This window comes from Monodelphis domestica, chromosome 5, assembly GCF_027887165.1.
Source record: "Monodelphis domestica isolate mMonDom1 chromosome 5, mMonDom1.pri, whole genome shotgun sequence".
In the NCBI taxonomy this organism is placed as follows: domain Eukaryota; kingdom Metazoa; phylum Chordata; class Mammalia; order Didelphimorphia; family Didelphidae; genus Monodelphis; species Monodelphis domestica.
Window position 1 is genome coordinate 190,885,847 of NC_077231.1, and position 24,568 is coordinate 190,910,414.

Genomic DNA, 24,568 nt, shown 5'->3' on the forward strand with positions numbered 1-24,568 from the left:
AGTTTGTTTTGCTTAGAACTCATCTCCACTTTAATCTTCCCTTTCTCTAATTCCCCTTACCTTTCTCTCCTGTTTTCCTTGATTCAGACAGAATGTACTGTATTCCTTGTAGATGTAACTTTCTTGAAGTCAAGAACTATTTTGCTTAGATTTTTATGTTCTCAACACCTAGGAAATTGTCTGGAACATATTCTAATGTGCCCTTAGTAAATATATTTAATAAATTAATAATAAATAAATCTAATATGTTTTAATAAATACTGATTGACTTGACTTATTAATATAAATAATATAAGTGACTTTGGAGATATAAATGTAAATTTATATGGTATAATATATATATAATATAATATATTGTATTATATTATATTATATATAATTCATTAATTAATATAAAAATATAAATATAATATAATAATATAATATAATAAAATAAATAAAATGGTATAATACCATTCAAGCTTAATCCCTGAACTAGATGAGACCTTTATTAATCTACCACCCTGCTTAAAATTTACTTTATAAAAAATTTTATATTTAATTATGAGTGTTCTTCAGGTGTTTTCACTATCTGTTCCCCATGAATGAAATGCTGTCCCTTCAGCACCACTGCCTGGCCTTTTTTTCCCCCTAAACCCTTTCCTTCTGAGTTTGAATCAATACTATTTATTGATTCCAAGATAAAAGAGCTGTAAGGGCTAGGCGAATGGGGTTAAGTGACTTGCCCAGGGCCATACAGCTAGAAAGTGTCTGAGGCCAGATTTTGAAACCAAGAACTCTAAAAAGTTTGGTGCTCTAACCCCTGAACCATCTAGCTGCCCCTTCTTAGCTTCTTTGACTTCCTTTAGTAATCAGTTTACATCTAACCTTCTATTGGAAGGCTTCATCCCCACCCCACTAGTCATCTTCTCTAAGATTACCTTCCATCAATTCTCCCCTCTCCCATATATCTATATATGTATGTACATAGATTTGACCTATACATATCCCTATATCTCTAATACATATCTGTATCTATATATCTACTTCTCTCTCTCTCTCTCTCTCTCTATATATATATATATATATATATGTATATATATGTAGATTTTATATGTGCATTTTTATCTTCTATGTACATAGATGCTTGCATATTGTTTCCTCCATTAGAATGGGAGCTGTTTCAAGGCAGGGACAATAGTTTTGCCTTTCTTTGAATTGTCAGTGCTTAGCACATTGACTGAGCATGTGAAAGATGCCTGTTGGCTCATTGACTTAATTGTATTTGCACTGACATTTCCTTGGTGGCTTCCCTTTGGGGAAGGAGTTGCTTTGCTTTTGCCTAGGTAGCTCCCATGCCTAGTGCAGTGGATGACAACTAGTGAGTGTTAAATCAATGCTACTTGACTGATTGATTGGTTGACTTAAGTGTCCTTGACTTCCTGTCACTCATTTTCATCTCTTTCTTTGCAGATAGTTAAATCTGAGGCTTCCAGGGAATATCATCTTATTAAAATGAAACCATCAAGACAGCATATTGTGGGGAAATATTTTAGCAATTTGAACAAACAGAAGAGACTGCAAGACTTTGCAACTAATGTCCAATCACCGTATCATGTCAGAGGCCCAATCAATCAAGTCTGTTCTGAAATTCTTCTCAGCAGAATATGTACACGGGAAAGGACTGTGTAGCCTTCCTTCTGGAGCAGCAACTTTAGAGTTAGAGACTTCTCACTTATCTTCTCTGCGAACCATGTCAAATGCATTGCATGTGTCTGTGGACCTCATATACATGCTTGCAGACACACACACAGCAAAGACAAAAATGCAAAAACAAAAACAAAATGTGGCATCTTTCTTGAGGATTTGTAATGTCAAACTGTGCTCTGACAAGTTATGGTTTCTGAGTGAAAGATAAAGATACAAAAATTTAAATTAAAAAAAAAGGAAAAGAAAAGTTTACTTGAAATCTTGACAAACACGTAAGCAAGTTAAAGACAGGGTATTAGGTGTGATAGTATGAAGAAATAAGAGGCATGTGAAATATGTGAAAAGAGACCCTAGAAGAGCTCTTGAGCATCATTTTTTCTTATTTTTAGGTACATTCATATTGAGAGGGGAGGGGGAGAACAATTACATTCCATTTGAAACTAGGTACAATACTTGTGTTCTTGGCTAGAAGAAAATGCAGTATTTAGGAGAGTCTTGGCTTTATAAAACTAATGCTTATGAAAAACATTTTCCTCCAGTTGCTTAATGGTTTATTTTACGAAGTAGGAAAGGGAAGTGGAGGAGAACCAGAACAGGAAATTCTAAAGGGGCTAAATGGGAGAAATAATAGAGTGAGTTTCTTTCAAGCTAACACTTCAATTGACCCAAATCTTCTATACATCATCTTTACCACTATATTTTTTAAAACATATTCCCCTTCTGTCCAGTACACTGAACTTAAATAAGATGGTTACAGTATAATTTGATAAGGAGTATGTAAAGTCAAAGGGAAGAACCAAATTTTCCCATGTATATTATTAGGTATTATTTGTAATGTGTTTTGCAAACCTTATAGCACTATATAAATGCTAGTTATGATACTATTTTATGTGGTCTCATTTGCATAAAGGAGCGAGAGGTAGAACCTGTGATTTCACCTATGTAGGGAATCCCTGTGTAGAAAATTTCTCCATTGACACACAGCAGCAATTCATATGTAACAAACAAGTTTTAGATAATTTTAATTGGTTGCTTGGGGTGCTGACTTGCCTAGGGTCACATATGTATGTCTAAAGCGAGTCTGGAACCCAATTCTTCCTGACTCTGTGGATAAGCCTTAATTCACAAATCAGCCTCTCCAGTTCCTATTTTATTTTGTAAATGCAATAAGATAATGAAAAGATTTTTCATTAGAACTTATTATATGTTGTAAGTTAAAATCTTTAACTTGTATATTTTCCAAAGAATTATGTTTTCTTAGATGCCTAGATAATTTTCCCAGGAAAAAAATGTTTAGGTATCCATAGACTTACTAAATCATTTCTAATATGATTATAATTTATTCTGACTTTTAAGAGTCATTTAAGCTTTGGTTAAATGCCTGCATTAAAAGAGAAATTTAGACAGTATTAAACATTAATTGCTTTTATTTTCTTAAAATAGTAAAACAAGAAAAGTATTCTTCTTGAAGAATTTTTTTCCTAAAATAATAGCTATGTGCCAATCTAACATTCTGATTTTCTTTTCTGGAGTTTAAAGTCCAAATGCTGAGTTTCTTTGATTTACACAAGTACTGCTGTGATCTATTATCCCATAGTTATAATGTGTTTTAAAGTGTTATTCTCCTATTTTATAAAGCTGAGTTAATTCAGTTCCTAACTGAAACTACCAAATGTGCAATACCTCAACTTCACCATCATATAGAAAATAGGACTATATGATATGATTCACTTGTATAAATATATGTAGTAGTATGAATTTCTGCATCCTTTAAAACCTATATTTTATAAACATATATATTTTTGTATGAAGTTATTCAAGAAATGTTCACATCAATCTATTTAATAAGCTGCTTTGAGTTATATTTCAACATAAAGATAGCAAAATTTACAAGCAACGCATGTCTACATAAAAGTGGATTCTAGTTGGTTATTTTTTAAATATGGTACAGAAGTTAATTTTGCAAAGATCTGATCTTTATAGCAATGCAAATAGAAATGACATCTAAAATTGAAAACCATTTTTAAAAGGTTTTCAGTTCTTTTAAAGTACAACATGCTTTATGTTTGTGCCAATGTATTTATCCTCTCTAGTTTAAGAAAAGGAAAGATTAATATTTCCTCTTTGTTATTTGTCAGTATTATGTTCAATGATTATAGTACAATAGATGAATCATACTTTACTTTTTTTGTCTTAAGGTTATTCTCTTGGGATTAGCCAAAGTCATGGTTAAGCAGTATTAGTATAAAGTAGCCCCTTTTTAGGGCTGCATTTTGTATGATTTTTTTTCTCAGAAGTATTCATTTTAGAAAGAGTAGCTATCATGATACTTAAATAATTGCAACTTAAAGTTATATAGTGTTTTTGCCCTCTTTCATCCATGGTCCTTTACAGTGACCCAGAATAGCTTCTGAACAGAAAATAGGGATAGTCTATTCTATGATCAAATGATGAGATTGCAAGAAAACATTTTAGTTAGTCATTTTACAGTAAATAAGTTTGCTCCCCTTTGAAATAGGTGTATTTTTATTTTTTGGACAACATTTTACTAGGGAAAAAATTGCACTGTGAATAGTTATTTACCTGTGAATGGAATGGAAATTTTGCATCTTTCCGCTAGTTTTTGCTTTAGTTTTAGAATAAGACTTTCCATTTTTATTAATTCTTGGTAGTTTTCAGTGAAAATGATGAAATTATTGTCAAGAACAGGTTAAATATTCCCTTTGTGATGCAACTCAGAGGAAGAAACTAGAATAAGTAGTGAAAGTTTTAAAGGCTATGAATATCTCAGTAGAGAATTTAAGATAAAACTGTGAGCCTTTCCTCCCCCATCCCCAAAGTTCAGTGAGTTGTTTGGCAGTCATCCAATCTGGTCAACAAGCCCCAGTAGGACCATGTGAGAATTATGGTATCATTGCCCATTAGACTTGTATCTGGTTCATTTAACCTAAGTAAAATTTATAGATCTCTGTAGCAAGTCTCCACTTCATTCCTACTCTCCTCATCTGCACCCCTCCCATACCCCACCACCACCACCACCACTTCCATTTTGGAAAGTGTTGGCAAAAGTTCCCAGTTTTTAAGTCTGTGGAAGTAAGTAGATCTGAAGCTTTTCATAGAAGAAAAGATACTAGTTAATTTGGGGAGTTTCTTCTTACTATTTCTCATTCCATTTCATTTTAATTAACCAAGAAAAAAATGCAAAATCACCCTAAAATATATTTATAGCGAGAGTAATTTAATTTTCATTTCAAAGCATCATTTTTAATGGATCTAATTTAATAATCTCTCAGTTTTAAGATTACTTGCCCTACTCTATCCCCAATTTCTAACAAGTTAGGGGGTAAAGATGTCAGACCATAGGTTTAAAGCTATAAGGGACTTTAGAGAAATCAAGTCCCATATAAGCCATGATCTTCAATACTGGGAGTAAGTGGGCAGTGCTAGGTTCTAAGAGAATCTTTATCCCAAAGCCTACTAAATTCAAACTCAGGATGACTCAACATTTTTCCCTGAAGTAAATTCTTCTTTCTTCAGTAAAAACAAAGAAAGATTGAAATCTTATTAAAACTAAAGGCTGACCCTCTTAAAATTAAAATTAGAAAATACAGATATGAGTAAATTCACTAGAATTGTGAACGTAATAAAAACTCTTCTCCAGTTTATAAATTATATGTACATATACAACAGATGTAAACTTTTTTTTACTGCTTCAATTAGTAATATCCACTAAGGATATCAGTAAAATGAACAATTGGTAAATGAACTTTTATTTTTATCTTTCAGCAATTTTTTGTGACAGCTTTAGAATAAGATGTCTTAATTTTTGGAGTGCTCTTTCTGAATTCTTTTAAGCTTCTCTAATCTACAAACTATTCAGAATGTACTTATGGTTTTTTAATATTTAAGTGTATATTAGTTTAATCATTTGGAAAAAACTAAGGCATTTTGAAAGGAACACTTTTAAAGAGAATGAAACCAAAATGAATAGACACCCTAAGAGACCCTTCGAAAAGGTTATTACCCATGTTTCAGAATTAGATATGTATTTGGCACAGCTTCCAAGTTTCCATACTGTAAAGGAACATTTTATCATTTTTTATTGCTACAGTAACCGTTATTGTCAACTTCCACATTTGTTTTATGATTTACTCAGTATAGGGAGTTTGTAGATTTCATTCTTGTCTAACTGATGGTGACCATACTCTGCTCCTTGAAGTGGTGATCCATTTGTTTTCTTCATATTCACAAAAACATATTTTCTCCATGTTTATTGCTCTATTAAATTTCAAACTAATGTGTATTACCAATCTCAAGGCATAGATTAAATGATGCTCTTGAAAATTTATGAAGGATATCTACATGTAGTTCCACCAATAATCTATAGGTAAATAATTATTTAAACTTGACTAGTAGAGAGGAGGAAGTACAATAAACATCTGTATCAAATAAAACATTGGAAAGCTACTTACACATAAATCACATGTGAGGAGTTAACAGTTCTGATTTCAATTTAAATTCATTGAGATTTTCTTCATCTTAAAGTTTACACATATCCCCAATCCATGTAAACCTCTACAAGAAACACTTTCTGTTTCATGATGTATAGCCATCCCATTGACAATCCTTTCTGTACAATATCAGGATGTATTGTTGCAGTTACCCAAACTGTGCTAGGAAATCTTGAAGAAAAAACCTTGATGCTAGTGCAGTTTTTTATACTTAAATAGTATTTATAAAATTATGAATAAAATAGAAATGCTTACTACTTATGATATTTTTTTGTATAAAAATACTTAATTTCATTTATTTTGCTCCTAAATTTCATTAATGCCCTTTTATTTTGGAGAGATACGTATCCTCTCTATTTAGAGGTACAATTTTTGAGTCCTGACAAGCTGATTCAATTACAAAGATATTCCATGGTCTAAATAGTTTGTGAAAAATAGAAATGTTAAATTTTAGAGGAGATCATAGGTAGATATTGAATTTCACCAACCAAGGCTTTTTCTTGAGATTCATATATTCAGGATGTAATTTTTTTAATTATATATATAAATGTGATTGTCGTTCCTATAAAAAAATTAGACATTTTAACCCACATTAATTATTATCCTCTTGGTATGCCAAACATTAAATGCTATACGGTTTTGTTAAAAGAAAAAAAAAGAATTAAATTGATTCTCCCATATGTTGAGTCATTTCTTACTTTATGGTTGATTCTCAGAATGCATCCATTTAGTTCAACTTTTCCACCTATATTAAACTCTATCATTTTGTGCCACACTTGCTGATATGTATTTCCTTTTGTTAATTATAAAATTAAAACTATACAGGTTGCCATCTTCATATGCAAAACAAAAGTTAGCATTTTTATTTTTCCTAGCCTGTTTTTCATGTATTCTATAATTTGCAAATTAAATCATAAAAATAATATCATATATTTCTTACTACAGAAGAATAATGAAAGGAAATTGGCACATATGCAATGTGCCAATTAAATGAGTCTTATGGCCCATTAAGTAGCCCACTCATTGGAGAAAAAAATTTAATAGGTTATATCCATAAGTCTTGTTAAGTCTTACTCCCTCTTAAACCTATCTTATGGCACTGAACTTTTAATATAAGAAAGTCTCAGATGCAGATGTGGAAACTCTACTGTAGAATTTAAAAGATTTTTTTTAATCTAGCTAAAACTCTCTAAAGAATGAGGCCTTAGGTTTGTGAGGGAAATGATGCCCAATTCTCTTGAGCAAGACATGTTTTGGTTCTTATTAGAGCTCACTGTTATTATAATTGAAGACCTGAAGGGTAAAACTCATCTTGACACTTCTCCTCAGGGAGTTCTATGTCCATGGAAATGGTACAAGATTCAAGTCCTGAATCCTTTAAGTATAGATTAGTCTAATATAGGAAAATGTTTTACTTGATTGTACATATAAGATCTATGTAAGATTGCTTACCATGTTAAAGAGCAGGGGAAAGGAATGAAAGAGAATGGGTGTAAAGAAGGGAAAGAATTTGGAATTCAGAATTTTTTTAATGAATGTTAAAAATTGTTTTTAGATGTAATTGGAGAAAAATAAAATATTATTTTTAAGTATAGATTTGCCTACTAAGATACTGGCAGTGAATATGAATTTTAAAATGAAGAGAGTTCCTGAATATGTTATGTTCAGTTTAATTTAACAAACATTTGTTAAGCACATACTACATTCCAGGCACTGCTCCAGTAGAAATAGGAAGCCAAAAAGGAAACAAGTCACTGCCACCAAGGTCCTTATATTCTTCTGGCACTTACTCTAGGGGTTCCTCTGTCCTGAGTTCTAACATTCATCTAATTGAAGTCTTATACATCTAGTCCTGTAAGTCTCCCTTGGCAATTTACAGACATTTTCTTTAGTCTTATTCTAAATATCAGTATTGATTAACCATTTTGGATGGTCCCATTTCCCAAAATAAGAGGAAATAATCTAAAAGTTCATTGGATATAAAATTACAACTCAGAAAACCCAAGTAACAGTTAACTTTGATTGTAATGATAGCTTCAGTTAATAAGGGAAAAAATCATCTAACTTTTTTTCCCATAATGGTTATGTAAGTTCTGAAGATCTTGATGTTAACATTTTTGCCTACTCTTTTTTTTTCTACATTCATTGCACATGTGCAACTCTCTAAAGAATAGTTGCCATCTGATCAATACTGGGAGTTTTCTGCATATATCAATCAACAAATGTTTATTAAGGATCTACTACGTTTCAGGCATTGAAATTTCCAATAAAAACACAAATATAAATGTGAGATAAATCTTGTCCTCAGGGAACTTAAAATTCTGCCAAAGGAAAGACAGTGTGTTCAGAGAGATATTAGATATTATGCAGGTGTGGTACATATGAGTAGTAGCAGAGAAGGGAGACCTCTACCATGGTGGGGAGTCAGAAAAGGATTCTATCAGGAGGTGATACTTGAGATGAGGCTTAAAGGGAGGGAGATATTCCAAAAGACAGAGATAAGGAAGGAGGATACTTCAGGCTTGAGCAAAACACAGAAAAGGACTCAATGGAATGCTTTTTACAAGTTAAGTAGTTTGGCAAGAGTGGGAATTTTTAACCTGGGGGTCCATAAACTTTTTTTTAAATATTTTGTGAACTGTACTTCAATACAATTGATTTGCTTTGGAATCCTTTGTGTTTTATTTTATGCCTATGAAAAGGGGTGCATTGGCTTCATCAAACCATCAAAGGGATTCATGATACAAAAAAAGGTTATGAACCCTTGGACTAGGGCCTGCAGTGGGTAGGGATAGTGAAAATAATTATATATAATCAGCCTAGATATATGATTCAACTACATAATAAATTATTTAAATCCCTAATAAAGGAATTTGTATTTTAACTAAAAGCAATGGGGACCCAGTAAAGCTTCATGAATAGGGGAGTAGCATAGCTAATGCTTTAGGGATATTAATTTGACAACTGGATGAAGGGTGTGTTGGTCAACAGAGAGAGTGGATAAAAACAAATTTGAAAGTTATTTTAGCAGTCCAAATAGGAGGTAATGATGGAATGGACTTGGAGGGAAGAGGGAAAATGGAAACATATTCCCTATTCAATCATATGATATTTGGAACTTCCCCCTTTCGATCTTATCTGGCATAAGATGTTAATATAGAATTATCTAAATTAATGCATTTTTTCATTGCTAATCCAGTAGGAATTTTCCTACATGATGTGGGGTGGGGGGACCAACAACCAGTTGAGAAGTGAAAAATTCATTTAGCATTTGTTTGCTCTGTGAAGTGCCAGACATCACACGTCTGAACATATGTGTGGACTAGAAAGATTTTTAGGCCGTTTAGCCACATTGACAATTTTACTTATTTTTTAGTATCTATAGGTGCTAAACTTACTAGAGAACTCATGTGTGTGTCTGCATATAGATTAAATCTGATATGTAGACCAGACACATTAATTAAGATTACATTTCTATTTCCTCAGTTGCTTCACTTGAATGTAACATGAAGCCCATGTTTTAATGGGAAAAGTACTGATTTCCAGCTTTATGACATCATAAAAATATTTTATGAGTTGTAATAAGGGACTATTTTGATTGGTAATTAATAACTAATATTCAGGATACTATCTTATTTCTTCTTCTTTCCCTCCTCCTCTTCCTCCCTTCCTCCCTCTTTCAGCCTCCCTTCAGCCTCCCCCTCCACCTTCCTTTTTCTCTCTTCTTTTAAATCAGCTCAGGGTGAGTTTGTGATGTCTCAAATGAAATACTCTTTCTCTTCTTTATCTTAAATAAGGGGGTTATTTGGGGAAGACAGGAAAGGATAGAGAATGGAGGTAAGAGGGTTGGGAATTTCCCTAATACTACAATGAGTCTCAGTTTGGAGGATGGTGGAATGGCTGATATGTCTGGAAGTACGGTCAGTATCACAACAGAGCAAATTATAGAGAGAGAGATGGACTTTGTCCTTCTTTCTTCTTTCTTCAAAGCTCAGAGACAGCCTCTCCTTTTCTGTTCTCAAGGTTAAAGACATAACCCTTCAGTTGATTTGTTCCTTTCTTCATCTGCTTCTCCTAGTAACATTCCAAAAAGAACACTCTCCTGACAGGTCATCAGTCTCAGCTACTCCTGTCTTGTTGCAGGCTTTCCCACTTTCTCTCTTCCACAGAGTCTACTTCTTATTTGGATCTATGTCATTGGTGGCACCTGAAATTATATAAAGTTTACCTCTCCTAAACTACTCACAAGATAAAAATTTGACTTAATCAAGACCATTATGGTTGGGGGAATAGAAGAAACAAGGCCCTTGTAGCTAAATTAGATTTAGTCATAAAAAGATTCAGTCATGTTTCATCAGTTTCTACCACGGTTACATACCCACTGGGGAAAATCAGGTCTCTGTTCACACTTGTCCCTAATGTGCACCCATTTCAGTGTTCACAGTAATGATGAAAAGGCAGTGTTAGTGGGGTGTTGCTAAGAGGCCATGGGCTCCACCCTTGACATAAGACAGTTCTGCCAAGAACTAGCTTCATTTAGATAGTTTGGAGTTTCAGGTCCATGTTACTGGTAAACACCCTGGAGTATCTCTTTTTTTTAAAATCTGCCATTTATTATCTTATTTATAGTATCTCGGATGGCTGGCAAGACAGATGCAGTGCTGATAGATACTCTTGTTTCTTGTGCTCACATTTCCCAGAGTAATAAGTAGGATCGGAGAGCTCAGTTAGATAGCATATTGCATCTGCTAAATTATAGAACTGTCTTCTGGAGACTAATATCATCTTTTCATGATTCTGTATACCTTAAGGCAGAATTGGCAAAGTATTGGCATGTGTGCCCAGCTGGTCCAGGGTGTGTGTGTGGGGGTGCTGCTCCATTCCCCCTCTTCCCAGCACTCGAGGACATTTTTTGTATGCATTTCCTCCTCTGTCCATCCACCCAAAGTGAGCCCTTCCTCCCTCTGCTCTCTAGGGTAATGGGGAAGGGGTATGGGGAGAAAGGCTCACAGGCAGCTTAAAGTTGCAGTTTGGGCACATGAACTTGACAATGTTCACTAACACTGCCTTAGGGTGTGTAACCTGTCTCTTCCAAATGATGTTGTCTTGGGCACCAAAGAGGTGTATGAATCCAATGTGGATCAATGTACAATGAAATGCAGAATGTAGTCTTAAGTGTGGTTTTAAACCACAATAGCATTATGGCAATATGGCAATAATAGCTTTATATATGGCCATAAAAGCTATTAGGACTTTTAACTGCTCATAGCCTTTTGGGATACCTTGAATGAATTCCTGAAGCTTCTGATACTCCATCTTGTCCCTAAAATACTCCCTCTAAAACTCCAAAATGAAGCCAGAGCGGAAGTGGACCAATTCTACACTGTGCTCTTCATCAGGATGACCCTTTCCTGGTATGTTTTTGGGCAGGACGTTACCCAAGCAGATTCCAGAAAAATCAGAATAATGGAAAAAACATTTATCAAGCATCTATTTTTTCCTAGGCACTGGAAATAGCAGGTGACTGGTCTTCAAGAAATCATGAGAGTGAAAACAAATTTAAAACTTAGAATTCTTAATACAATGGACTCAGACACCAAAACCCTAAAAAATTAAGTAAGAAAAAAAAGAAGTATTTGCCCTGCCTAGAGGATGGCCCCCTTCTGTAGAAAAACAACTAGAAATTCTATTGAGACATCTGTCCCCCCAGATACAGAAAATAGTTCTAGAAATGCTAGTGATAAGAGTAAGAAAAGAAACTACAGAAATAGAGGGAATACGCATAAGCAAAGAAACAAAATGATCCCTTTTTGCCGATGATATGATTTATTCAGAGAACCCCAAAGATTCAACTAAAAAAGTAATTGAAACAATAGCAGGAAATAAAATAAGCCTGCATATATCATCAGCTTTTCTGAGTGTTACCAAAACAACAATAACAACAGCAGAAGAAAGAGAAAGATTCCATTCAAATAACCACAGAATGTATAAAATATCTTGTGATTCACCTACCAAGATACACACAAGAATTTTATGAAAACAACTACAAAACACAATTATACAAAAATAAAGACAGGCAAATAACTGGAGGGATGGTATTGTTTGTCATTGGGCTATGTAAATATTATAAAATGGCAATACTGCCCAAATTAATTTACTTATGTCCTATCAAATTCCCAAAGGATTATTTTATAGAATTAGATAAATTTTTTTAAATTCTCTTGGAGGAAGAAAAGGTCAAGAATCTCAAGGGAAATGATGGGGAAAGGGTGGGGAAGGAAATCAGCAATAGAGAATGAAATTGACCCAGCAGTACCAGATCTCAAATTAGGCTACAAAGCAGTAATCATCAAAATGATTTGAGGATGGTTAAAAGATAGAAAAGTGCAGCTAGGTGGTACTGTGGACAGTGAGCTTAGCCTGGAGTCAGGAAAATCTGAGTTCAAATCCAGCCTTAGACATTTACTAATCGTGTAACCCTGGTCAAGTCAATTGACTCAGTTTCCTCATCTGCAAAATGATCTGGAAAAGGAAATTGCAAGCCACTCAAGTATCTCTGCCAAGAAAACCCAAAGAGAATTATGAAATTTTGGACACATCTGAAACAACTGAACAACAAAAATAGTAGAAAAGTTTGAGTGGTGAATCTTTTTCCAGAAGCAAAAAGACATACTAGAAAAAAAAAACAACTAAAAATGTGATTGGGAAACTTGAAGGCTATTCATACTTCCCATGACTTTACAGCCCTTCAGACAGGGGTGTATAATGGAGAGCACAAGATGACAGCCAACACTAATTAGCCATAGGAAAATTTTGTAGTGGAAAGACAGTTGAGACACCAGGGTTCTGATCATGGCTCTGTCACTACTAACTTCCTTTGTTATTTACGGTGAAAAAAATTAATTTCTTTGGATTTGAGGTTTATCATCTCTTAAATGAAAAAGATGAGTAGAGTATTTCAAAAGTTCTTCCCAGGCTTCAAATTCGAACTCTAATATTATCTTACATGCTCCTTCCTTTCTTTTCATCTCCTTTGAACTCCACCATCTGGCATTCTTAGGTTCCTTCAAGGATCCACTCAGGTACCACCTCCTACAGGAAGCCCTTATTGATCCTTTGTCACTTGTTAGTGTGCTCTTAAATGATCTTGTGTTCATTATTCCTGACCCTATTATAAACCTCTCTTCCCTACAATGTAAATTCCTTTCAAAGGAGGATTTCTCATTTATTTCTTTTATGCTTAAAGTCTAGAATGTTACCTTGCACATGATAAATGAAATTAATGGAAAAGCATTGATTAAGGGAGTGCTATGTGCCAAGTATTATAATAAGCCTATGGATAAAAACAGAATCTTATAAATTTATTTATAAATAAATTCTAAAACACTTGTCCTTGAGAAGCTCATTCTCTTGGAAAGAAAACACACAAAGGAGGTTGTTTAAATATAAAGGTTTAAAATTTGCAGTGGTGGGGGTGATGGTAAGGCCCAGGGGTTGTTAAGGTACATGGACAGGAAGTATGACAGTTTGGGGGAGTCTGAAGGCAAAGAGATGGTAAAGCCTGATGATCTTCCATTTTACCAGGAAGAGGGTAGTTGGTGGCCACTTGTTCATCCAAGTGGTTTGTGGAGGTCCTGGAAGAGTCTGGCCACTGTCACTGAAAAGAGGAAGAGAATCTGAAGGTCCAAAGAAAGCAAGAATCCTGGATTAGAAGGATAGAGGATAGTTCTCAGCTAAGAGCCAAGAAAAAACAAGAGAGAATAAAAAAGAAGTTTGGAGGGGAAAGGTAGCCCATGTGGTGTACTCTATTGGGCCCTTTAATACCTGTTCCCATCGATACCCTGGATAGGATCTGTTCAGCCTGGATCATTGGTGTCAGGTCGGCTAGTAAGGTGTATATATATATATATATGTATGTATATATATATATATATATGAACTTAATTAAAGGTTTGTTGAATTGAATTGTGGGAGCTTTTCCTCTAGGCATCAGTACCTTCTTATTCTCTTTACTCCAGCTTCTATTAAAACCTGCTGTCTCCAAAGAAGTTGGTAAATTCACTGAAGCTGAGATATAAAACACAAAAAAAAGTTAGTGTTCCCTACCCCAATTCCAGTGTCTTTTCATTTTAATAGGAAACAAATTAATGACTCTAAATTGTAGAATTTTGGCCAGTGTCAGTAAACTCAAGGGGACTATGGGAAAGGTATGCTAGGGTTGGCCTTGATACCAACAATAGAAGGAAAAAAGTAGAGATGCCTAAATAATGATAGATATGGCACCTACCAGAGGCTAATGTGCTAGGCAAGAAAGATTGATGCCTAGAATTCTAAAACTATTTTTATTTTATTAGTTATTGTTTTTTCCCTTACCTTTATCAAATGTAACATGAAACAGCAAGAAAATCCATTTTTATATCACAAAACTGCCTTTAATTTTTTTCTAATAAGTGCTTACAGATGCAAATCATATTTAAATAGAAGAAAATAAGGGTTAAAAGAAGCATTAGCCATATTGTAGTAATTTTGCTAACAGCTGTCTTAGGTTAACAGATGTGTATTCTTCAGTCTTGTATATATTAGATACAAGTTAATGTCAACAGTACATTAACAAGGCAACTGTATTTAATTACAAAATTGAAAGCTCTATGGGAAGAGGGATTACATTTCTACTAAAATGCATAGGTAGTGATACATCTGTTTTAGGCAAGTATTACAAATAGGTACTTCCATCCTCACACATTTTATTCATTTTAATGATGAAGTATCTGAAAGAATCCTTTAAATCTTCTTTTCTAAAAGAAGATCCCAGAAATAGTCTTTGAGAAGGTATAGTGAGGATTATTTGGGAGAAGAGCAACAATGTATCTTGACTTTCTAAAACAGGGGACCAGAAAAAATGAAAGGGAAGTTCAGGACAGAAGAACCAAAGTAGTCTTCCTATACTATTAAGCACTAGTCAGGCCCTAGGAATGCTTGGAAATGATGTAGGATGAAGTGATCAGAATCAATAGAACAATTTATATAAAAACAGAATTTTAAAAGAAAGTCTTAAGAACTCTATTCAATGCAAAGACCACCTTCATCCCAAAGAAGGATGAGAAATAATGTTACCTTCCTCTTGTCAGAGAGATGATAGACTTGAAATGACAAATGGGACATGAATTTTTGGAGACAGCCAATACAGAAATTTGTTTTGCATTATGATGATATTTGTTACAAGGATTTGGTTTTATTTTTTATTTTTCCCCAGTGGGGTGAGGGTGGGAAGCCTAGGAGAAATAAGGATAGAGTAAAGGGTGGGGGGATGGAAAAGGATAATTTAAAATATTTTAATACAAATAAGAGAGCAAAAGGAAGGACAAGCAAACCACACAAGCAGCACAGAAATGAAAACTGTTTCTTGGATAAATATAAAATTTATATAAAATATCTCTATATTAAAAGAAAAAACAAGTTATGCATAATAGTTATCTACAGTTTCATGCACAGTTTTCTTGTTCTGCTTTAATATGCTTTGGGAAATGTCCACTTTATTTGATACTTGTTAAGTTCAAAATTGATTAAGTAATGACCAAACATGATTCCAGGTAACTAGGTGGTGCAATGGATAGGACATTAGATCTGAAGTCATGAAGACTCATCTTCAAGAGTTTTAATCCAGCTTCAAACACTTACTATCTGTGTGATCCTGGGAAAGTCAGTTAACCCTGTTTGCTTGTTTCCTGGTCTGTACAATGAGCTGGAGAAGGAAATGGCAAACCACACCAGTATCTCTGTCAAGAAAACACTAAAAATGGGTTCCCAAAGTCAGAAGTGGCTGAATAACAATATTTAATCATGCTATTCACCTCCTAATGGAAAAGTGAGAGCCTCCAGGCAAAGGAGTGTTCAAAAAAAGGCATGACCAGAGAAGGCATGCTTCCATTGTGTATATTTGCTAAAAGGGGTTTTGTTTTTCTCTTCTTTTTTTTAATGGGGGTTTTGGAGAGGGAGAGGAAAAAGAAAATAAATAGAATTAGAAAATTTAAAACAAAAGCTACATTTAAAAATTTGTGTTTGGAGACACAAATAAGGAAAGATACCATGGTTTAGAAATCCTAAGCCCCACCATGGCAAAAACAAACCTACAAAACTGATTGCTGAATTGGTTAAAGTCATGAATGAGTATATCAACCAATAGTCTTCCTCAAGCCATATCATAAGGATAATTTTGGTGATTTGACTTAAATCTAAATAATTTGGTCACCAGGGATGATTCCCAAATAATAAAATACCCAAGTCAGCTGGGAATTATGGAGATTTTAATTAATATAGGAATTAAAGAAGAGGAGAGAGAGAGAGAGAGAGAGAGAGAGAGAGAGAGAGAGAGAGAGAGAGAGAGAGAGAGAGAGAGAGAGAGAGAGAATCAATTTAAACTGCTCTGGCTCAGGCTGAGCCAGGCAGTAGTTAAAGGCCTTGGCCAAAGTGGCCTTCCTGAGTCTAAAGGAAAGAGAATGTAACAGTTAAAAGAGTGGTTGCCTTAAACTGTGACCACAAAAATATGGTTTCAAATCAAAAATATAGTGGTCACCATGGGAAAAATTCCCAAATATGAAATACCCAAGTCAGCTGGGTTTTATGGAGATTTTAATTAATATGAATAAAGGAATTAAGGAAAGGGAGAGAGAGAGTAAGAGGAAATAATGAGAAAAAGGCTAGGCCAGCCTAGGCTTAAGCCTTAAGAGAGAAATCAGTCAGTCTTTAATCCACTTACCACACAATTGTCCCAAGCAAGATTCTAGTGTTCAGAGAGACCCTCCAGTTTAGCTCCTCAGCTCCACTAAGTTCAGCCACCAAGCCCTCCAATTCAGCTTTGGCAAGCTGACCCCTTCAGAAGCCTTTCTGACCTCCTTTTAAAGAGAATTTTCTTCTATGTCACCTCCCCTAAGTTTTCACATCTACCAATCACAGTAGATGTTTTCCAAAGGACTGACCATTCTTAATTAACACCTTCTTTAGTTCTCAACTTCTCTGGGTAGACTAAAACTTCACACCTCTTTTGTTAAGCTTGTCCCTTGCAAGTTTGCAAGTTGCCTGACCTTTTAGTGATTAATTTGACCTTCATAGGTACTTAGCACCCTTTTGTATTAGATCTAAAAATAGACTTAGCTTAAGGGTTTTTACCTCACTATAAGTATGAGTTAATTACTTTTTCATTGTTCAGTAAGGAGTTTACAACTTTATCTTCCCCTAAAGTATGCTTAAGTATGGGTGGAGTAATGTTAGAATTTTCACATTCCTGATCAAGTACCTTCATTGTTTAAAATGGGGAATGGTCTTAACCAAATATTCTAAGGTAGAGTCTGAGAATTTTTAACATTCACAAGTCTGAGAAATTTTAAGATTCACAGGAATCAGTCTTATCACTCACCACGAGACCATCTCCAAGGAATCTCCAGTCCTCCACTGAACTCAATGTTCTGAACTGAATTCAGAATCCAATTCCACTCTGAACTGAATTGCCTGAACTGATTTTTTAGCCTCTTTTTAAAAATAATTTTCTCTTATGTCACCTCCCCTAAATTTTCACACTTACCAATCATAGTAGATGCTTTTTTCCAGGACTTCCCATTCTTAGTTCTCACCACTCTTTAGTTCTCACCTTCTCTGGTTAGATTATATCTTCTGAGGTACTTCACACTTCTTTGTTAAGCTCACCTTTTGTGAGTTACTTGACCTTTTTGTGATTAATTTAACCTTTACAGGTACTTAAAACCTTTTTGTATTAGATCTAAAAATAGACTTAGTTTAAGTTCTAGCTTCACTATAAGGTATGAGTTAAGTACCTTCATTGTTCAATCAGGAATTTACAACTTTATCTTCCCCTAAAGTATGTCTAAGTATGGGTGGAGTAATGTAAAGTTCCCAATACATTCCTGATTCTTGTTAGACCAAGTATCTCCATTGTTATGATAAGGAAATAGCTAAATCAAATCTTCTCAAGTACAGTCTGAGTAGTTTTTAAGATTCACAATATTAACTGTTTCAAAAGGTGAGAATAAGACAAAACACAGATGTGAGGGATGTGTAATAGTTTATGAAAGAGGTTGCATACAACTTAATGGAGGAATACAGCAATATACCCCAGCATCAAGTATATACTAGAGACCCAGTTGTCCTTCAGTAACTACAACTGAATAATCAAGTATTTCCTGGATCTCCATTTAGTAATTAAAAAAAAAAAGGTTTACCTCCATCTCACTCCCATCACAAGGTGCATATATTTTGTAGGTCTGCCAATTTGTAGGTATATAACTCTGGAACAGATGTTCTGTTAAAGAAGATCTTACTATACTCTGGGAGACAGTGAGCAACTGTGGGGCAGCATCACTTCTTCTTCAAGAGACCTAAAGGAAGGGTGAGCAGATTTTGGATTGATCAAATGGGGAAGATTACCACACCCTGCATTGAGGTCTGAATAGGCTTTTTGCATGGATAAAAACTCCATTTGACAGTTGAGGAAACTGAGACTGAGAAAGGTTAAGCAGCTTTCTAAAGGTTACACAGAAATAGTGGCTAAGGCAGATTTTGAACTTAAACCTTTTAAAATCAGTATCAGGTATTTTTATTCATCACATAACCTGACTATCCTCAGAAAAATTATGCCAATGATCCAAGTCACCAGTAAATGGCCAAATCACTAACACTAAGAAAAATACAAATTAAAATTACTCTAAGATTTTGCTTCAACCCAAGAATGACAAAAAATGGAAATAGTAAATGCTGGAGGTGTTGTAGGGAAACAAACACAATTAATAGAAATGTGAATTGGTCCCACTATTCTGGGAAACAATTTGGATCCATACTAGAAGTTACCAACCTATTTACCCTTTGACTCAACAATACTACCACTAGGCATATTCCAAAGGAAGTCAAAGGCAGAAGAATGATTCTCATATATTGAAAAATACTTATAGTAGCACTTTAAATGAATGGAGATATTGTGAAAAATGAAAGTAGATAATCTATGTAAAAGTCTTGGCAAACCTTAAAACACTACATAGATGTTGGCTCTATTGTTGCTATCATTATTATAAATGAATATGTTCAAATATCATTTAATTCTAAGGAACAAAATTCACAGAAAGAGCAAGAACTGTATGGTCTGAAACACAGTAACCTAAGCAGATCCATATTGACCACAGTTGTGGACATAAATATAAAAGGTCAATATTCAAAAGCATAAAAACTTTGATCCATGAAGTAGTCAATATAGCTATAATTTTAATGGGTTTTGCTTTTCTTGAATAGGGAAGGGGGGGAGAGGAAGAGAAATTGTAACCAAAAAAAAATTTTTCTGTGCTTTAAAAATGGAAGGAAAAAAAGATTATGTTGAGGCCTCACCCTTGAAAACCCTAACTACTTATTTTTTTTTATTTAAACATTGTTTTATTTGGTAATTTTCAAACATTATTCATTGGAAACAAAGATCATTTTCTTTTCCTCCCCCCCTCCTGCCACCCCTCCCATATCTGACGCCCAATTCCACTGGGCATCACATATGTCCTTGATCTGAATGCATTTCCATGTTGTTGGTATTTGCATTAAGGTGTTCATTTAGAGTCTCTCCTCAATCATATTCCCTCAACCCCTGTAGTCAAGCAGTTACCTTTCCTCGGTGTTTTTACTCCCACAGTTTGTCCTTTGCTTGTGGATAGTGTTTTTTCTCATAGATCACTGCAGATTGTTCAGGGACATTGCAATGACACTAATGGAGAAGTCCATTATGTTCGATTGTACCACAGTGTATCAGTCTCTGTGTACAATGTTCTCCTGATTCTGCTCCTTTCACTCTGCATCACTTCCTGGAGGTTGTTTCAGTCTCCATGGAATTCCTCCACTTTATTATTCCTTTTAGCTCAATAGTATTCCATCACCAACATATACCACAATTTGTTCAGCCATTCCCCAATTGAAGGGCATCCTCTCATTTTCCAATTTTTTGCCACCACAAAGCACACAGCTATGAATATTCTTGTACAAGTCTTTTTCCTCACTATCTCTTTGAGGTACAAACCCAGCAGAACTATGGTTGGATCAAAGGGCAGACAGTCTTTTATCGCCCTTTGGGCATAGTTCCAAATTGCCCTCCAGAGTGGTTGGATCAATTCACAACTTCACCAGCAATGCATTAATGTCCCCACTTTGCCACATCCCCTCCAGCATTCATTACTTTCCTTTGCTGTCATGTTAGCCAATCTGCTAGGTGTGAGGTAATACGTCAGAGTTGTTTTGATTTGTATCTCTCTGATTATAAGAGATTTAGAACACTTTTTCAGGTGCTTATTAATAGTTTTGATTTCTTTAACTGAAAACTGCCTATTCATTTCCCTTGCCCATTTTTCAATTGGAGAATGGCTTGATTTTTTGTACAATTGGTTTAGCTCTTTATAAATTTTAGTAATTAGACCTTTGTCAGAGGTTTTTGTTATGAAGATTGTTTCCCAATTTGTTGCTTCCCTTCTCATTTTGGTTACATTGGTTTTGCTTGTACAAAAACTTTTTAATTTGATGTAGTCAAAATTATTTATTTTACATTTTGTGACTCTTTCTAAGTCTTGCTTGGTTTTAAAATCTTTTCTTTCCCAAAGATCTGACATGTATACTATTCTGTGTTCACCTAATTTACTTATAGTTTCCTTCTTTATGTTCAAGTCATTCACCCATTCTGAGTGTATCTTGGTGTAGGGTGTGAGATGTTAATCCAAACCTAATCTCTCCCACACTATCTTCCAGTTTTCCCAGCAGTTTTTATTAAATAGTGGATTTTTGTCCCAAGAACTGGGGACGTTGGATTTGTCATAGACTGTCTTGCTGAAATTACTTACTCCAAGTCTATTCCACTGATCCTCCTTTCTGTCTCTTAGCCAGTACCAAATTGTTTTGATGACCACTGCTTTATAATATAATTTGAGATCTGGGACTGCAAGGCCACCTTCCTTTGCATTTTTTTTCATTATTTCCCGGGATATCCTTGATCTTTTGTTCTTCCAAATGAACTTTGTTATGGTTTTTTCTAGTTCAGTAAAAAAGTTTTTTTGAAGTTCATTGGGTATGGCATAAAATAGATAGATAAGTTTGGGTAGGATGGTCATTTTTATTATATTGGCTCATCCTACCCATAAGCAGTTAATGTTTTTCCAATTATTCAAATCTAGTTTTAGTTGCGTGGAAAGTGTTTTGTAGTTGTGTTCATATAGTTCCTTTGTTAGTCTCAGCAAATAGATTCCTAAGTATTTTATATTGTCTAAGGTGATTTTGAATGGAATTTCTCTTTCTAATTGCTGCTGCTGAGATGTGTTAGAGATATATAGAAATGTTGATGACTCATGTGGTTTTATTTTGTATCCTGCAACTTTGCCAAAATTGTTGATTATTTCCACTAGGATTTGTTAAATAGACCATCATGTCATCTGCAAAGAGTGATAGCCTGGTCTCCTCATTGCCAGTTTTAATACCCTCAATTTCTTTTTTTCTCTAATTGCTACTGTTAGTGTTTCTAGTACAATGTTGAATAATAAAGGTGATAAGGGGCATCCTTGCTTCACTCCTGATCTTATTGGGAATGCATCTAGTTTATTGCAGATGATGTTGGCTGATGGTTTTAGATAGATACTGTTTATTGTTTTTAGGAAGGATCCTTCTATTCCTATACTTTCTAGTGTTTTCAATAGGAATGGGTGTTGTATTTTGCCAAAGGATTTTTAGCGTCTATTGAAAAAATCATGTGATATTTGTTGATTTGCTTGTTGATATGGTCAATTATGTGGATGGTTTTCCTGATATTGAATCATCTTTGCATTCCTGGTATAAATCCTACCTGATCAAAGTGAATAACCCTTGTGATGACTTGCTTGAGTCTTTTTTGCTAATATCCTGTTTAAGATTTTTGCATCTATGTTCATTAAAGAAATTGGTCTGTAGTTTTCTTTCTCTGTTTTTGGCCTGCCTGGCTTTGGGATCAGTACCACATTTGTGTTGTAGAATGAATTTGGTAGAACTTCCTCTTTACTTATTATGTCAAATACTTTGTATAGTATTGGGATTAGCTGTTCTTTGAATGTTTGATAGAATGCACTTGTGAATCCATCAGGCCCTGGGGATTTTTTCTTTGGGAGTTCTTTGATGGCCTGTTCAATTTCTTTTTCTGATATGGGATTATTTAAGAATTCTATTTCTTCTTCTGTTAATCTAAGCAATTTATATTTTTGTAAATATTCATCCATATCACCTAGATTGGCATATTTATTGCCATATAGTTGGGCAAAGTAGTTTTTAATGATTGCCTTAATTTCCTCTTCATTGGAAATGAGTTCTCCCTTTCCATCCCTAATACTGTTAATTTGATTTTCTTCTTTCCTCTTTTTTTATTAGATTGACCAGTATTTTGTCTATTTTGTTTGTTTTTTTTTTCAAAATATCAGCTTCTAGTCATATTTATTAGTTCAATAGTTCTATCACTTTCAATTTTATTAATTTCTCCCTTAATTTTCAGGATCTCTAATTTGGTTTTCTTCTGGAGATTTTTAATTTGTTCTCTTTCAAGTTTTTTTTTGATTTGCATGTCCAATTCATTGATCTCTGCCCTCACTGATTTGTTAGTATAGGAACTCAAGGATATAAATTTTCCCCTGAGTACAGCTTTGGCTGCATCCCATAGAGTTTGAAAAGATGTCTCAGCATTGTCATTTTCTTCAATGAAATTATTAATTGTTCCTTTGATTTGTTCTCTGACTAGTCAATTTTGGATAATCATATTATTTAATTTCCAATTAGTTTTTGATTTAGTTCTCCTTGTACCCTTACTGATCATTATTTTCATTGCATTGGGATCTGAGAAAGTTGTGTTTATCATTTATGTTCTTTTGCACTTGTTTGCAATGTTTTTATGCCCTAGTACATGGTCAATCTTTGTGAATGTGCCATGTGCTGCAAAAAAGAAGGTATATTCCTTTTTGTCCTTATTTATTTTTCTCCATATATCTACTAATTCTAATTTTTCTAAGATTTCATTCACTTCTCTTATCTCTTTCTTATTTATTGTTTGATTTGATTTATCTAAATTTGATAGTGGTACATTCAGGTCTCCCACTAGCATGGTTTTACTATCTATTTCCTCCTCCAATTCTACTAGTTTCTTCATTAGAAATTTGGGTACTATACCATTTGGTGCATACACGTTGATTAGTGATATTTCCTCATTATCTATACTCCCTTTTATCAGGATGTATTTATATTCCCTGTCCCTTTTAATCAGGTCTATTTTTACTTTGGCTTTGTCAGATATCATGATTGCAACTCCTGCCTTCAGTTGAGGCCCAATAGGTCTTGCTCCACCCTTTAATTCTGACCTTGTGAGTATCTACTCACCTCATGTGTGCATCTTACAGACAACATATGGTTTCTGGATTCTAATCCACTCTCCTATTCGTCTACATTTTATGGGTGATATCATCCCATTCACGTTCAAAGTTATAATTGTCACTTTTGAATTCCCTAGCATTTTGATATCCTCTCCTAGTTCTGACCTTTTTTCTTGTGCTATGTCCTTTTAGTCCAGTGGTTTACTTTTAGTCAGTCCTCCTTTTCCCTTCCCTTGATATGCTTCCCTTTCTGGCCCCTTACTTTTTGTTTCCTTCTTGTTGTTTAGGGTCTAAGTACCCCCTCCCTCTCCTTCCCTTTTTTATTTTTTGAGTTCCCTCCCCACCTACCCCCCTTAGTTTCCCCTTCTTCCTTACTCTGTAGTATAAGAAAGACTTTAAGATCCCAATGGGTCTAGATGTTCTTCCCTCTCAGAATTTATTTCATTGAGAGTAATATTTGGGTATCACCTATTAGCACTCTCTTCCTCTCCCTCTTATAAGAGTATTCTTCCCCTCCCCTTCCCATGTGTGTCTTTGTGTGACAAAGATTATTCTATTTATTTTATTTTAAAGTATCTCTTAGTACCATTTATCCCCCCTCACCCTTTTCCCCCCTTTTCATTTTATAGCCTTTAATGCCCCAATCTTTTCTTATGAATGATTCTTCTATTTACTATAATAATAATGAAAACATTTTTGAGAGTTATGTATAACATTCTTCCCATATATTAATATATATATATATATATATATATATATATATAGTTTGATCTAATTGTAGCCTTTAAGGAAGAGAGTTTGGTTAAAAAAATTTTTTAAAGAGAAAAAAAGAAGCATTTTTCTCCTTTTCTCTTTCTTTCATAATTACCTTTTCGTGTTTCTCTTGATCTTTATGTTTGGATGTCAAACTTTCCACTTAGTTCTAGTCTTTTCTTTATAAATACTTGGAAATCTTCTATTTTG

General features: G+C 34.3%; 1 protein-coding gene across 3 annotated transcripts in view; it reads left to right on the forward strand.

The window, feature by feature from the left end:
- Positions 1-3,869, forward strand: part of CPED1 (cadherin like and PC-esterase domain containing 1) — a 417,420-nt gene extending 413,551 nt beyond the window's left edge. For 2 of the 3 annotated variants that reach the window (XM_056799629.1, XM_056799630.1), the window contains one exon: positions 1,453-3,869. In XM_056799629.1, the coding sequence (XP_056655607.1) occupies positions 1,453-1,671 (219 nt within the window). In that variant the 3' untranslated portion in view covers positions 1,672-3,869. The remainder of the gene's footprint in view (positions 1-1,452) is intronic. The other variant, XR_008912281.1, reaches the window with a different exon arrangement.
- The last annotated feature ends 20,699 nt before the right edge of the window (positions 3,870-24,568 follow it).